The sequence below is a fragment of the Megascapheus bottae genome, chromosome 2 (genome assembly GCF_031878675.1).
Source record: "Megascapheus bottae isolate mThoBot1 chromosome 2, mThoBot2.hap1, whole genome shotgun sequence".
Classification (NCBI taxonomy): Eukaryota; Metazoa; Chordata; class Mammalia; order Rodentia; family Geomyidae; genus Megascapheus; species Megascapheus bottae.
Window position 1 is genome coordinate 91448161 of NC_143510.1, and position 16618 is coordinate 91464778.

Here is a 16618-nt window from a genome sequence, read left to right on the forward strand (position 1 = left end):
AAACTATTAAGCACATCTTTTTCCAAGTTAGAGGGACACTGAGCCACCTTCAGGGAAAATAATCTTTTAACTTAGTGTTAAAGGTTATTGGGCTGAGGTATCTTAAGGCACAAGGTGATCAAAGAAGTTAGAGAAAATTCAAATGCTAAAGTCTATCCCTAAGGATAAAATATGTGGATGCCTACACAGAAAGAGAATGGGAATACAGACAGAAAAAAAAAAAAACCAAGTCAGTTTAACAGGGAGCTATTTCATCAAAGGCAGATGGGAAACATTCAGATAAGCACACTATCTTGTTTATTAGAACACAACAGATCTGTGGGAGGAAAATGAAAGACATCCTAAAGCACACTGCATATAGAACAGAAAAATTCAACTAATAAATGACTGATTATGGTCATACTTATAACCAGCAAAGAAAAAAATAGAAAAAAGTATAAGCACTTCATCTTTTTCTCTGCCCCTCTCATGTCCATGAAGGCTAACCTAACAGTATTTGATCCTGTCTCAACAGATGTATATCTAAGTCTGACAACACACTACCTAAGAGCTCCCCAAGGAAAACAGCGAGACCAAGGCTGCCAGAGACAGTATCTACCAGAACCAAGTAGTCTCATTCTCCACTGAGTGAGGCCAGTAGATGGGGAAGAAGCCCACAAATACCACTTGTATGAATCTTTCAAGATACGCTCTGAACAGGAAAACACTACAGATTACATTTTAGTAGAAATCTAAAAATAATAAAAGGAACATTCTCTATTTATAGCTATCTGACTTAATCATTTAAAAATGCTAAAAGGAAAAGAAACCAAACCAATAAGTGTGCTACTTAGAACATTTTCACAGATGCAATAAAAAAGATGATATTTAAAAGTTATACATGACAGAAAGAACAGCAAAGAAAAAAAACTGAAGATACTTTCACGAAGACATAAAATACTGTAGATTAGCAATTAATCTACACAGATAAAAGGGTTTTCTGTGAATAGATGGTGTGCTGATGTCAACTTTCTTAAATATAATAAAGTATAAAACAGCAAAAGCAATTTATTATGCTTTCATTAAAAGCACTACCACAAGTATTAACCAAATACCTGAAGAGGACAGTTTTATTTCCTCAAATAGGTCTCCTTACTGAACAGTCAGATCAGTTAGCATCTAATTCAAAGCTATGACTTAATTTCTATAATTTGCAATTATAGAAAAAAATTACAGTAAAAACCTGAAAATGCAGTACTTTTAATAGATAATTTGTTTTATATTTCTCACATCTCTGTCCAAACCTAGCACCCATCTGTTCAACCTATTTTAAGAAGCCTGTAGCAAATAAGACTCAGAGGAAATAAGAGAATTTACCTGACTGTACAGCCATCATTAGCATCTCAGGTTCTAGCAGAGTCATGACAGTATCTTCTCAGAAACAACAGCCCACAAAGACAATGAAGAAAGTCAAAGTCACAGGAAAAAAAAAAAGATGTCCTCAGAATCTACGCAGGCTTTTACAAATCCAGTATCATGTCTGCGCTCAAATCAGACAGCGAGAACTTGTTTCCTTATGATAGACACTCAGTCTTCAGGCAAGTCAAGATGGCCTGAGTTGAGTGACTGCTGACAGGAAACCAAAGGCTCCAGTGAAGACATAAAGTATGTGGTTAGAGCTGTGTGTGTGAGCTCCTCCCCTCATCTCGGGGGAGGGGAGATACTCGGACTTTCAGAAAAGAGATCTATGCTTTCTTCTCTCTTTTTAAGAGAAGATCTGATTTTGTTCAAAACCACACTACAAGGGTCTTGGCTGCTAATTCAGTCTAAGACAACAGATTAAATACAATGAAAGCAACTACCTCACGGAGGAAAAAAACACAAAACAGTCCTGGGGAGGTAGGAATAACATATAGACAGATACATGGATATACATATATATATGTGTGTATATACAAATAAATCATTGTAAACTAAATAAATGTTCTGAAAAAGAATTCTAACAGCCTTTTAGTCTGTGATATTTATAGATAACAAGCTAAGGAAGCTGAATATCAACTAGAAAAGCTCAACTATTTTTCTCCACCCCCATTCCAATTAAAACATGTTTCAAAAAGTCATCAGAAGCCAGAACTGTAATCTGTCCTTCAAATCGGCCAGGCCCCTAAAGAGCTCCTCATGTGCACATGCGACACAATCTATCTACAGATAGATGGTGTACTAATATTAACACTCTTAAAATGCTTTATGTCAGGTGGATGTATATATAATATAAGGAGACAGTTTCAATGTGTAATAATTTCCCTTTTCAGTTGGGCTCACATCTGCAATCCTATTTACTCAGGAGGGTTCAAGGTCAATGAGGACAAAACCTTAGTGAGACCCCATATCAACCACATGCCAGCTGTAGAAGAAGTGTAAATAAGATCATGGTCTAGGTCAGTGCAGTCGCAAGACCCTATCCCCCAAAATAAAACAAAAAAGGAGGTCTAAGGTTTGGTTTGAGTGGTAGAGCACGTGCCTAGAAAGCACAAGGAATTGCATTCAACACTCAGTACTAGGACAAAGATAATTTAGATACTGAAACAAAGGCAGGAAAAGAATTTCCATTTCCTGATGAAGAAATGTCTGTCATTTGTCTACAAGCACCAACAAGGCCTTCTGAATAGGAACAAATACCTGCTCTTCACCTTCCATTGAAACAAAAACTTTAGTCACGTGCTGGTGGTGCCTAGCTACTCAGGAGACTGAAATCTGAGGATCATGGTTCAAAGCCAGCCCAGGCAGGAAAGTCTGTGAGAACTAACCACCAGAAAACCAGAAGTAATACTATGGCTCAAAGTGGTAGAGTGTCTAGCCTTGAGAAAAGAGCTTAGGGACAGTACTCAGGCTCTGAGTTCAAGGCTCATAACCAACAAAACATTTTAAAATCCCTTTAAATTACATATACAGGGCTGGGAGCATGGCCTAGTAGTAGAGTGCTTGCCTACCATGCACAAAGCCTTAGGTTCAATTCCTTAGTACCACATACCCAGGAAATGCCAAAAGTGGTGCTGTGGCTCAAAAACAGTGCTCAGGCCCTGAGTTCAAGCCCCAGGACTGGCAAAATTTTAAAAAAAATTAAAATTATATATACAGAAATTTTTTAATTTAATTTTTTTGTGTCAGTTGTGGAGCTTGAACTCTGGGCCTAGACACTGTCCCTGAGCTCTTCAGCTCAAGGCTAGCACTCTACCACTTGAGCCACAGTACCAGTTCTGGTTTTTCTGGTGGTTAACTAGAGATAAGAGTCTCATGGTCTTTCATTCCCAGGCTGGCTTTGAACTATGATCCTCAGATCTCAGCCTCCTGAGTAGCTAGGATTACAGGCGTGAGCCACTGGTGCCCGGCTCAGCAAATTTTTTATTCACCCAAAATGAAAAGTTCATTTGTTCACTTTGTAGTGCTTTTAATGAACTGACATTTATAGTATTTGGATGCCTTCTGCATATTTGATAAACTTTTAATGAATAGTTGGAAACTAGAAATCTACCTCTAATCCGTTTATCTAGAACTCCTCCATTTTTCCAGTGAAGTAACAGTCCATGCCAAAGCCTAAGGCTGCAGCCTGGGCCCAGCAAATGCTTTCATTATTACATAGTCAAACAAATTATGAAGAAAAGCATTAGGAGTTTTGTTGTGGTATTAGTTCATTCTTTGTTCTACAGTTTCTGTGATTCCCTTTCCCTTCACCAGATCAGATAAACTTACAAACAAGACAAAAGCTAAAGGAAACTAGAAAAAGAAACCAGAAAGAAAAGAAATAGAAATAACTGCAAACTATATAACAACAACAAAAAACCTCTTGTTTCCAATTCTTGGAGTTCATTTTTTTCATATATTTTTTATTATAATTAATAGAAGGGTTACATTATATTTGCCAGATAGAAGGTGCATTAATTCACATACATTGATACCCTTTCTCATGTCTTGGTCCCCATTTCTCTCCCCCCACCCCCACCCCACTGGAGTTCATTTTTATACATTACATTATAATTGTAACCCCCTGTTCATCACCTTCATAATTTATTTTAAAAAAAAAGCACTAGAGAACAGTCTCAGAAAGACTGAGGACAATGTTCACAGAGAAGACATGGCATGCAGATTCAGAGTAGGGGAGATTCTGTGGAAGAGAAAATCTTCCCTTTCTTGTTCCAAGAACATCATGTTTAAAAGAAGAGCTCTATATAGAACTGTGGGAATGACTCAACAGCAACAGCGTGGCAGCCGGTGTAGGCTGCATGGGGCTCTGAAAGGCAGGCAGGCAGGCAGGCGGGCACACACATTCTCACTGGTCCTTTCTGGCAACCCAGCTCTCCAACTGTCTTATCCCAAAGAGTCTAGTGAGAGGCTAGCAACTCTGAAAGGGCAAAATCACCATGTACCTCCATGGGCTATGCTATATTCTTGGTTGTGCAAGGATTTTTTCAAATGAGCCAAGTTCTCACATTCTGTATGTAGAGGGAAATAAACAAGATTCCAAGATATAAACAAGATTCCAAGATTCCTGCAAAGAAGATGGCAGGCAGGACGGAGGCTCTTCCCTTTCTCCTTTCTGTTGTAAAGTGCCCAGCCCCACAAGAGACCCTGAGTCATGTGACAACACTAACAGAAAAAAAAAATACATTTCAGTGATTTCCCTTTTCATAGTAAGTCCAGATGCATAAAGAGCTAAAGTAAACAGTTTGGGGGGCTTTTTGCTTGTGTGTGTATGTGCATGTGTGTGTGCATGTATGTGTGAATGTTTGGGTTTGAACTCTTCCTGGGCATTGTTCCTGAGTGCTTCAGCTCAAGGCTACTACCCTATAGCTTGAGCTACAGCACCACTTCCCATTTTCTGGTGGTTAATTGGAGATGAGTCTCATGGACTTTTGTGCCCAGGCTGGCTTTGAACCTTGATCCTCAGATCTCAGCTTTCTGAGTAGCTAGGATTACGGGCATCAGCTACTGGCGTTTGGCTAGAAAAGGTATTCTTAAAACAGAAATTTAAACACATATACACACACAACAATAGAAATCTAAGAAAGTAATTTTTAAAGTAAATAATAGAATCTTTGCCTATTTCTTAGAATTTACATTTAACCTCAAGAATATTAGGAACAAAGTCACTGAGAAAACAGACTTTAAAATAAGTTTCACAACTTTAAAAATTTGAACTCTTTTAGTTCAAAATAGTAAAGCTTTAGGTCTACTAATTTTCTGCCAATTGGTAACATCTCATAAAATAAAACTAAATTTTAATAAAGCCTCTATACAAATGAACATCATTTTCAAGATAATAGCACCAAGGAAATGTCCAATGGACATTGTAAGGACACAGGTTCATGCCTGTAATCCTAGCTACTTAGGAGCCTGAGATCTGAGAATCACAGTTCAAAGTCATCCCAAGCAGTAAATGCTGTAAGACTCCTATCTCCAATAAACTACCCCCCCCCAAAAAAGCTGGAAGTAGAGCTGTGTCTGGAGTGTAGAACACTAGCCTTGAGCAAAAGAAATTCAAGGATAGGATGGGGTGGGGCAGAAACAACAATCAGCAGGGCAAGGTGGCACAGGCCTAAAATCCTAGTACTCAGGAAACTGAGCAAGAAGGATCCTGAGTTCAAGGCCAGTTCACGCAATATAAAAAACAAAGAAAGAAGAGGAAGGGAAGGGTGAAGGGAAAGGGAAACAGAGAAATGGATGGAAGAGAGGGGCTAGGAGAAAATTAAAGAAAATAGAGACCGGGTACTAGTTGTTCATGCACTTATCAACTAGCTGAGCAGCTGGTGTGTGTCTGTTTTGCCAGTAATGTGGGATGCTGAGATTAAAAGACTGTGCTTCTAAGGCAGCCTGGGGGGAGGGGGGAGTTTGTAAGACTATCTCAGTGGAAGAAACTGGGTATGACAGTATGCACCTGCCATCCCAGCTACCACAAGAAGCATAAAATAAGTAGACTGTAGTCCAAGGACACACCCAGGCAAAAAGTGAGACCCGATCTCAAAATAACCAAGGTAAAAAGGTGGTTGGAGTTATAGCCCCAAGGTACAGTGCCTGCTTACCAAAAGCAAAGCCCTAAATTTAAAACCTAGCAATAACAAATGAATAAATAAGTAATTAATCAAAAGAAAAAAAAAGAATCAGACACGTTTTTATACTTGATGACCCTCCTACTATATTTGTTACTATATTTGTTAATTTCCATACTTTCCCCAAAACCTTCCACTTCCTACATTTTCTTAAAAAATCTAAATCCAGGCTAAGAATGATGTGGCTTAGAGGTAGAGTGCTTGCCTACCATGTATGAAGCCCTGGGTTCCATTCCTCAGAAAAAGCTGGAAGTAGCACTGCAGCTCAAGTGGTAGAGTGCTAGCCTTGAACAAAAGAAACTCAAGGACAGTGCCTACGCCCAGGACTGGCAAAAAAAATTCCAAAATCCTTTGTTCCTAAGCACCAATGACTCATGCCTGTAATCCACTCAAGAGGCTAACAGCTAAGGATCAAGGTTCAAGCCCAGCCTAGGCAAGAAAGACCATAAGACTTATTTCTAATTACCCAACAAAATGTCAAAAGTAAAGCTGTGACTAAAGTGGTACAAATACCTTGAACAAAACAGCTCAGAAACAGTGCCTAGGCACTGAATCCAAGCCTCATTACTAGCATATATAAATAAGAAAAATCTTACTCTGCTCTCTCTCCAACCTTTCTTTCATTCAGAATCCTGAATGTCTCTTCTTTCTCTACCCTGTTGTTAACTTCCATTTAAGTGCTAATCAGTACCTAGCCCTGACATTCTATAGGTTCCAATTTTCTAACTTTACCTTTTTAATCTCCTATGTCCAAACTTCCAGTGTGAAAATCTTATACCAATCCCTATATACATTGCTTCTACTTTCCTTGCCTTTGGTAACAGGGCCCAAAATTATAAATTTACACTTTCTTCCCTTTGGCTCTACACATCCAATTTGTTGCCAAGTGGCAAATTAATTAACAAAATGTAACAAAATGTATATTTTTTCATAATCTCCAAATTACTTTTTTCCCTCTATCTCTACAACTAGTGCTTTTTTTTGGGGGGGGGGAGGGTGTGTCAGTCATGAAGCTTGAACTCTGGGCCTGGATGCTGTCTCTGAGCTCTCCAGTTCAAGGATAGTGCTCTACCACTTGAGTCACAGCACCACTTCCTGCTCTCTGGTGGATAATTAGAGATAAGTGTATAGACTTTAATGCCTGGGCTGGCTTTGAACTGGGATCCTCAGATCTCCTGAGTAGCTAGGATTACAGGCATGAGCCACTGGTGCCCAGCACAACCAGTGCTTTAGTTCAGGTCCTTAATACTTCTTGCCTGAAATAGAAAAGATTTTTTTTTTTTTTGCCAGTCTTGGGGCTTGAACTCAAGGCCTGAGCACTGTCTTTGGGCTTTCTCAAGGCTAGAGCTCTACCACTGGAGCCACAGCACCACTTTCATCATTTTCCATGGATGTGGTACCAAGGAATTGAACAAGGGTCTTCATGAATGCTAGGCAAACACTCTACCACTAAGCCAAACTACCAGCCCTGGAAAGATTTTTTTTTTAAGTTTACAGAAAAGTTCAAACACATACTAAGTTAGGAAAGAATAGTATAATAAGCTGATCGTGTCCCAATCACTTACCTTCAAAACTTGTCACATGGCCAAACTTGTTTCACCTGCTCAGAGCACTATCTACCCTCACATGCACAGAGCACCCCATCAACAACTATCACCCTAAAGCAAGTTCTAATTTCATCGGTATTAATTCACACACATCTAAAAGATATAACTATTTTTAACATAACCACAACACCATTGCTATACCTTGAATTTTGAAAATTCCTTAATACTGTTAACTAATCAATGCCCAAATTTTGCTCTCACACTTTTTTTGTTTGTTTGTTTGTTTGTTTTTTTTTTTTGCCAGTCCTGGGCTTGAGCTCAGGGCCTGAGCACTGTCCTTGGACTTTCTCAAGGCTAGAGCTCTACCACTTGAGCCTCAGCATCACTTCCGGCTTTTTTTTCTATATGTGGTACCGAGGAATCGAACCCGGGTCTTTGTGCATGCTAGGCAAGCACTTTAACCACTAGGCCAAACTCGCGGCCCTCTCACACTTTTTTTAAGAGTCTATAATGGATAGCTTATTACATTTCACCCAGTCCTTAAGTCTCTTTTTTTTTTCTTTAATTTGTTTGTTTTGGTATTGGGCCTAAAGACTGAACTGAGAGTTTGGGTGCTGTCCTTGAAGCTTTTGCACTCAAGACTAGTGCTTTACCACCTGAGCCACAACTCCACTTTTGGGTTTGCAGGTTAATTGAGACAAATCTTGTAGACTTTTCTGTCTGACCTGGGTACAAACCATGATCCTCAGATCTCAGTCACTGAGCAGCAAGGAATACAGGTGTGAGTCTCCAGCACCAGGCTTAACTAACCCTAACACCGTCTGTCCGTCTGTCCGTCTGTCTGTCTGTCTGTCTGTCTTGTCTCTGTCTCTCTCTTTCTCTCTCCCCCCATCCTCTCTTCCTCCCTTCCCCTTCCCCTCCCACTCTATTGCTATTATAAAGGTATTGTACAGAGGGGTTACAGTTACATAAGTCAGTAAAGACTATATTTCTTTCTGGACAACATCACCCCTTCCCTCACTCTGTCCCAGTTTTGCCTTCCTGTCCCGACCCACAAGTTGTATAGTTCATTTTCCATATAATGTCTACTGAGTGCCACGGCTGTATTTGTTCGGCCTTTTGTTCATCCACTTCGTATACCCACGCTGCCCTCCCAAGGACATATATAAATGAACAAATAAGAAAAAAGAAAAAAATAGCAACAAAGAAAAAAACCCTCTTGTTTCCATTTCCTGGAGTTCATTTCAATAGATATTATTTTAGGCTGGGGGCATAGCCTACTGGTCGAGTTTTTGCCTAGCATGCACGAAGCCCTAGGTTCAATTCCTCAGTACCACAAACTCAGAAAAAGCCAGAAGTAGTGCTGTGGCTCTAGTGGCAGAGCACTCTCCTTGAGCAAAAAGTGTTCAAGGAGGGGTGGGAGTTTGGCCTAGTGGTAGAGTGCTTGCCTAGCATGCATGAAGACCCAGGTTCAATTTCTCAATACCACATACATAGAAAGACAGAAATGGTGTTGAAGCTCAAGTGGTAGAGCTCTAGCCTTGAGGAAGTCCAAGGACAGTACTCAGGCCCTGAGCTCAAGCCCAGGACTGGCAAAAAAAAAAAAAAGTGTTCAAGGAGAGTGCCCTGGCCCTGAGTTCTAGCCCCAGGAGTGGAAAAAAAAAAAGTGTGGTGTGTATGTCTGTATTTATTTTATATGATCAGATGCACATAAGCATTTGCCTGTGTTTCTCCCCTATGAGTCATACTTCTCTGGTCTCACTGTGTGTGAATGCCTAGAGTCCTGTATAATTTATCATGTCCCAGTGTATTTTAGCTCTAGCTTCCCCATATGAGAGAAAACATTGCTGTTTGTGTCTCTAAGTTTGGCCTGCCTCACTTAACATGATTTGTTCTAGGTCCATCCATCTCCCTGCAAATGACATAATGTTATTCTTTCTAATGGCTATGTAAAATTCCATTCTGTATAGATACCACATTTTTTAGATTCACTCATCTACTTTGGGGCATCCAGGCTGTTTCCATGTATTGGCTACTATGAATAGAGAAATGAACATGGATGTACACGCAAGCGTATGTATGGTATGCTGGCTTGCGATGCTCTAGATAGATGCCCAGAAGTGTTATGACCTTTTTTTTTTTTTTTTTTTTTTGCTAGTCCTGGTGCCTGAACTTGGTGCCTAGGCACTATCCCTGAGCTTCTTTTACTCAAGGCTAAGCACTCTGCTGCTTGAGCTACAGCATCACTTCCAGCTTTTTCTGTTTATGTGGTACTGAGGAAGAGAACCTAGGGATTCATGCATGCTAGGCAAGCACTAAGCCACATTCCCAGTCCCAGTTAAGACTCAATCTACAAATTCCTCTTCCTTTTTTTTTTTTTTGTATGTTTTGTACGTTTCCCTAAAGTGTCACTTGGTATGCTGTACACTGTTCACTTTCTCAGTACAATGAGAGTTAGCTATAGTGACAGAATACTCACAGGTGGTAGTACATACTATGCAATGACTTCTTAACTGTGCTCTCTCCAGTCTAGCCTATATTAAAACCATCTTGTTACCAACCAATTCTTTTTTTTTTTTTTTTTTTGCCAGTCCTGGGCTTGAGCTCAGGGCCTGAGCACTGTCCTTGGACTTTCTCAAGGCTAGAGCTCTACCACTTGAGCCTCAGCACCACTTCTGGCTTTTTTCTATGTATGTGGTACCAAGGAATCGAACCCGGGTCTTCATGCATGCTAGGCAAGCACTTTAACCACTAGGCCAAACTCCCGGCCCTACCAACCAATTCTTATTCAGATTGCCTGTTCTGGAAAATTTTCCCTGATCCAACAAGCTCCCAACTCTACTGGCACCCTTCCATTTGTGGATACGCAAACTACAGATCATCCATGCTCCCTCAGCACTAATAAAGTGTTATGTCCAGCTCTAGTACAGTTCTCTAGCATATGGCTTAATTCCTCCCCACTCCTAGATCTAGCACAGGGTCTGATGTGTGCCAGAACATGTAAGTGTATTCTAAGTGGAATAAGAGCCCTGTTATATCACAGAAAAATCAAACAACACAAGTAAAGTTCATGACTTTCAACCTACCCATACATATGAGCAGGTCCTCTGTTAAAACTCCATTAGTACATATTTAAGGAGCTAACAACTAAAAATTAAAAATTTTAAAAATTAAAAAGCTGGGCATTGGTGGTTCCCCCTGTAATCCTAGCTACTCAGGAGGCTGAAATCTGAAGATCATAGTTCAAAGCTAGCCCAGGCAGGAAAATTTATGACTTTTATCTCCAACTAACTACCAGAAGACCAGAAGACTGTGGCTCAAAGTGGTAAAGCTATCCTTGAGCAAAAGAACTTAAGAATAGTACCTGGGCTCCAAGTTCAAATCCTATGACCGACAAAAAAATAAAGTAAAATTAAAAAAAATCTATGACATGAAATAGTTAACATAAATAAGGTTATCTATATAATAATACAAATATTACATCCCAATGATAATAAAGACAAAACATTTTTGAGAGCCTACCACTCTTATTTAAAAAAAAAAAGCTATAACCCCAGAAATTTGTCAGTTCCACTAGTACATATATTATTTCTATAAGACAACGAATTGACTAACATCTGCAGGATTTCAGAACACTGAAGTGTTCATTTCTGATCTGGAGTCTCACAAGCACATGCCTGAGTTTACTGAGCTACAGTGCTACAAAAATCTAAAGTATGGCCAGGAGTTTGACCTAGGGGTAGAGTGCTTACCTAGCATGCACGAACACCCAAGTTCAATTCCTTGGTACCACATACATAGAAAAAAGCTGGAAGTGGTGCTGAGGCTCAAGTTGTACAGCTCTAGCCTTAAGAAAGCCCAAGGACAATGCTCAGGATCTGAGCTCAAGCCCAGGACTGGCAAAAAAGAAAAAGAAAAAGCAGGAAATGGTGCTATGGCGCAAGTGTACAACATGAGGCCTTGAGAAAGCCCAAGGACAGTGTTCAGGTTCTGTGTTCAAGCCCTAGGACTGGCCAAAAAAAAAAAAAAATCTAAAGTAATCATACTGAAATTTCACAGGCTCCAACCAAGTAAAACTTTCCTCAAGATACCTAGTGTTAAGTAGAGTGAAAACATACAAAAGGTAATATAACCCAGCAACTAAGCAAGTCATTACAAGTCCTGGGTAGTTTTTCCATTTTGTAACCACAACCTACTACTGAGGAGGAACCCAGTCAAGACCTGCAAACCCAGGACAATCACACATTATCATCAGTATGGCATCCCCAGGCCTTAGGATAGATGAAAGGTCTATTTTTCAGCTCACATTCCAAGGTAAAGTCAACGTCAAAGCATACAAAAGCCAAACTATTAACAGCCATCTCATTCATACCGGATGCCTTCAACATTGTTATGATGTACAGTGTCAAAACCAGTGTGGGCACAGACAAAGGATGACTCAGACTGACTCGGTTCCTGCCCTTACAACCCCTTCACTTAGGTAGTGTAGAAAAATTTACAAACCAACAATGGAAAACAAAGAAGAGGAAAGGCAAAGAGGGAAAGAAGGAAGAAAGAAAAGAAGGAAGGAAACAAGTAAGCGCACAAGCAAGCAAGTAAGCCAGGTGCGATGGCGCACGCCTGTAACCCTAGTTACTTAGGAGGCTGAGATCTGAGAATCTTGGTTCAAAGCCAGCCGGGGCACTAAAGTCCATGGGACTCTTATCTCTAACTACTAGAAGTGGCTCAAGGAGGAGGGAGGGAGGCAAGATGGGGCGAGAGGGAGAGGGGAAGGAAGGAAGGAATATACTCATTATCTCTGACTTATGAAACAGTAACCACTCTATATAACAACTTAATAACAATAAAATTATACTAAATAAATGTACTAGAGTTATCAGCTTCTTTTCAAGCTTCCAACTCCACAGACTTGATTATCCATGAATTATAAAATAACAAAGACATAAGAACTTGATCTTAACTTAATGCAGCCTCTTATCCACTGTCGAGAGTGAGAAACACATAAGAAACTCTTCACAAATTCCTGGCAAGTGCTTCCCATCTATAACTCACATATCTGTGGAAGAATCTTAAAAATACTCCTTAATGAGGTCAAAAGCAATGGAATACCCACAAACATCTGGTCACAAACATGTAGAGAACTAATAGCCAAAGAAATAAAAATTAAAATGAAAATTCTTTTTAAACAAAGATATGAATACTAATAAGTAACCCAGGTGCTCACACAGGGCTGACAGAGTGAAAATGGCTAGGCAATTTAGGATACAAATGATAATGTGTTTCTCAGGAGCCTCAGCTCTTAATGAGACCTACAAAAGACAGGAGTCTTGCGCCTAATCACTCCGTTTACATCATCGTCTCCCACATTTCCTGTCACTAACACCTTAGAATTCTCTTAGTTCTTTTGAGTTATTTTTCCCTTTTAATCTCTGTCCCTTCTTTCTGCCTCTTTCTCCCCCAATCTGCACATATGTTACTCCTTTTGTCTTGTTTGGCAAGCCACTGCTTGTGTTATGGACCTCAGCTTAAAGCAACACCATCAGAGAGGCCTTTGTTTTGTCTGTCAGTTGTTGGATTTGAACTCTGGGTCTAGGTGTTGTCCCTGAACTCTTCAGCTCAAGGGCTACTGCCCTACCCCTTAAACCACAGAGCCACTTCTGGTTTTTCTGGTGATTAACTGAAGGTAAGAGTCTCACAGACTTTAGTGCCCTGGCTGGCTTTGAAACGCGATGCTCAGATCTTAGCCTCCTAAGTAGCTAGGATTACAGGCGTGAGCCACTGTGCCCGGCCAGAGAGGCCTTTAATGACCCACTCTCACCTATATTAGAAGCTTCATATCAGACATCATTTTGTTATAACATCTTATGCTTTTCTTTTGAAAGCAATTACCAGAGGAGTTAAAAAAAAAAAAACCACTGGAATTGGCATGTATAACTCTTACTTAATCTTTCTCTCTTTCATAAAACTGTTAAGTCTATGACAATACACACATCTATCTCTCCAATACTTAGAATACCTTTGAAATTCAACAATCACTGGGTAAAACTTTCGACACTAAAATTCTAAAGTCTTGATTTCCATTTCTTTTTTAATTGTTTAATTGCTATTGTATAAGTGATGTACAGAGATGTTACAGCTATTTAAGACAAATAAAGAACATTTCTTTTGGGACAATGTTACCTCTTCGCTTGCTCTCTCCATTTTTCCCTCTCATTTCCCACACACAAGTTGTATAGTTCATTTTTCAACATAGTATATAGTGATTTATTCCCATCTCTAAGAAAATAATCCAAAATAAAAGAAGGCTAGGCACTGGTGACTCATGTCATACTCCTAGCTACTCAGGGGGCTGAGAACTGAGGAGTACAGTTCAAAGCCAGCAAAAGCATGAAATGTCAATGAGACTCTTATCTCCAATTAACTAACAAAAAGCTGGGATTGAAGCTGTGGCTCAAGTGGCGGAGTACTAGCCTTGCAGTAAAAAGCTTCAAGTTCAAAAGAAAAATGAGCCAGTAACCTTGGTTCACGCCTGTAATTCTAGGTACTCTAAGCTGAGATCTGAGGATCATGATTCAAAGTCCATGAGACTCTTATCTCCAAGTAGCCACTAGAAAACTGAAAGTGGTGCTGTGGCTCCAGGGGTAGAGCCATGACCTTGAGCTGAAGAGCTCAGAGACAGTGCCCAGGCCCAGAGTCCAATCCCCATGACCAACCAAAAATAAAAAAAAAATTTAGCCATTCCATTCCATTTTCTAGTAAGAACTAATCCAGTCCTTGACACTTCCTGAGTAACACAATAATTAAAATGCTCTTGTTTCCCCAAGAAAATATTTGCATCTAAAACTACCCATATAAGATTTTTATTTCTCCCAACAATTAAATAGTACCTTCTGGGCAAAACTATAGTATGAAAGAACAAAGTTGAGTCTGTTAAGAAAAAACAGAGCACATGATCAGTCCTTTTCCCCAATCAACGATGATTCTTAAACCATACACAAGGAGAAACCACAATGAAAGCAGAAACTAAGATGTCCTTTCCACTCCCATTCTATCCCACTTATTTCTGTTCTTATAAGCTCATTCATGCCACCAGAGCCTTAGAAAATGAGACACAAACTGTAACATCATCACTTTCAGAAAAATTATTTGAAATTAATATTAGCTAGGAAAGAAAACTTTTAAAAAAGATAAAATTTACAACAGTTTATAATGCATTTATATTCAACAATTATTTGCTGAATTAATGAACTAGTAGAAAGAATGAGTTAGAGGAAGCAGAGAAGTAGGAAGACAGATTAAAAAGCAATTATGGGGGCCAGGAGTTTGGCCTAGTGGTGGAGCGCTTGCCTAGCATGCACAACTCCCTGGATTCAATTCTTCAGTACCACATACACAGAAAAAAGCCAGAAGTGGTGCTGTGGCTCAAGTGGTAGAGCGCTGGCCTTGAGGAAAGCCCAAGAATGATGCTCAGGCCTTGAGTTCAGGACTGGCAAAAACAATTTGAACTTACAATAATCATCTAAACCTAAGCTTGGCATTGATGGCTCATATCTGTAATCCTAGCTACTCAGGAAATGTAGCTTAGAAAGACCACAATTCTAGACCAGCCTACATAAAAAGTTTAAAAAACCCATCTAAACCAATAGCAGGGTACAGTAGTTCATACTTGACATCCCAGCCTCATGGGAGGTTAAATCTCAGGTAGGACAATGATTCCATGACAGTCTTAGCAAAAAAGTTCTAGGCAAAAAAAAGGAAGACCTGGGCCTGGAGTTTGGCCTAGTGGTAGAGTGTTTGCCTAGCATGCACGAAAACTCCAGTTCGACTTCTTGGTACCACATACATTGAAAAAGCCAAAAGTGGTGCTGTGGCTCAAGTGGCAGAGCTCTAGCCTTGAGGAAAGACCAAGGACAGTGTTCAGGACCCAAGTTCAAGCCTCATGACTGGCAAATAAATAAATAAATAAGAAAGAAAGACAGACAGACAGACTTAGGCCAGGAGTTTGGCTCAAGTGGTAGAACTCTAGCCTTGAGAAAGTCCAAGGACAGTGCTCAGGCCCTGAGCTCAAGCCCAGGACTGGCAAAACAAACAAACAAACAAACAAAAGAAAAACACACACACAAAAAAACAGAAGACCTTATCTCAAAAGAAACAGACCAAAAAGAGTTAAAGGCATGGTTCAAGTAGCAGAACACTTGCTATCAAGTATAAAACCAGGTTTAAATCCTATACTGGGGGGTGGGGAGGAAGATGTTAGGATTAAGTTTATGAAAAGCCTGAAAAAAATATCATTATAAGCCACACGATCTTGATTCAGATTGGGCAATGCAATAATTACATATGGACTCACCATTCTTCCGCTCACTAAGTGGAGGCAAATTGGGATTCCGGCCAGGGTGGAGGCCCAGGGTCAGCTCAGGCTGCAGGGAAAGCTCCTGCAGTTCATTGGCCACAGCTTCACTCTGAGGGCTGGGGGCTGCAGACAGGGACACGAGCACTGGTTCATCATCATTTTCGCCAGCCCCTCCTCCGTCCAGGCCATTCACAGCAATGACGGAAGGGGGCAGGCACACCACACTGGAGAAATCCACTTTGGCTTTCGTGATGGCAACCTGGATATGGAGAAAGAAACAAAAGGTTAAGATGGCACCATAAGGAAACTAGAGGGGCCAGGAGTGTGGCCTAGTGGTAGAGTGCTTGTCTAGCATGCATGAAGCCCTGGATTCAAGTTCTCAGTACCACATATACAGAAAAAGCCCAAGGACAGTGCCTAGACCACTGAGCACATGAACACTTTTATAAATCATATATAATCATTATAATCCTATAATTATTATAAAACATTATTCTCTAAAACTTTTTTTTTGCCAGTCCTGGGGCTTGAACTCAGGGCCTGAGCACTGTCCTTGGGCTTTCCTTAAAGCTAGTGCTCTACCATTTGAGACATAGCACCACTTCCGGCTTTTCTATCTATGTGGTACTGAGGAA

At 40.1% G+C, this 16618-nt stretch overlaps 1 protein-coding gene across 2 annotated transcripts in view; it reads right to left on the bottom strand.

The window, feature by feature from the left end:
• Mrtfa (myocardin related transcription factor A) overlaps positions 1–16240 on the bottom strand; it is a 103020-nt gene extending 86780 nt beyond the window's left edge. The window contains exon 1 of one of the 2 annotated variants that reach the window (XM_090328782.1): positions 15981–16240. Coding sequence is in view for 1 of the 2 variants with exons in the window: in XM_090328781.1 (XP_090184907.1) it covers positions 1357–1402 (46 nt within the window). In the remaining variant the exon portion in view is untranslated. Of the gene's footprint in view, positions 1–1356; positions 1624–15980 lie in introns of those variants that run through there. The other variant, XM_090328781.1, reaches the window with a different exon arrangement.
• Positions 16241–16618: the final 378 nt, after the last annotated feature.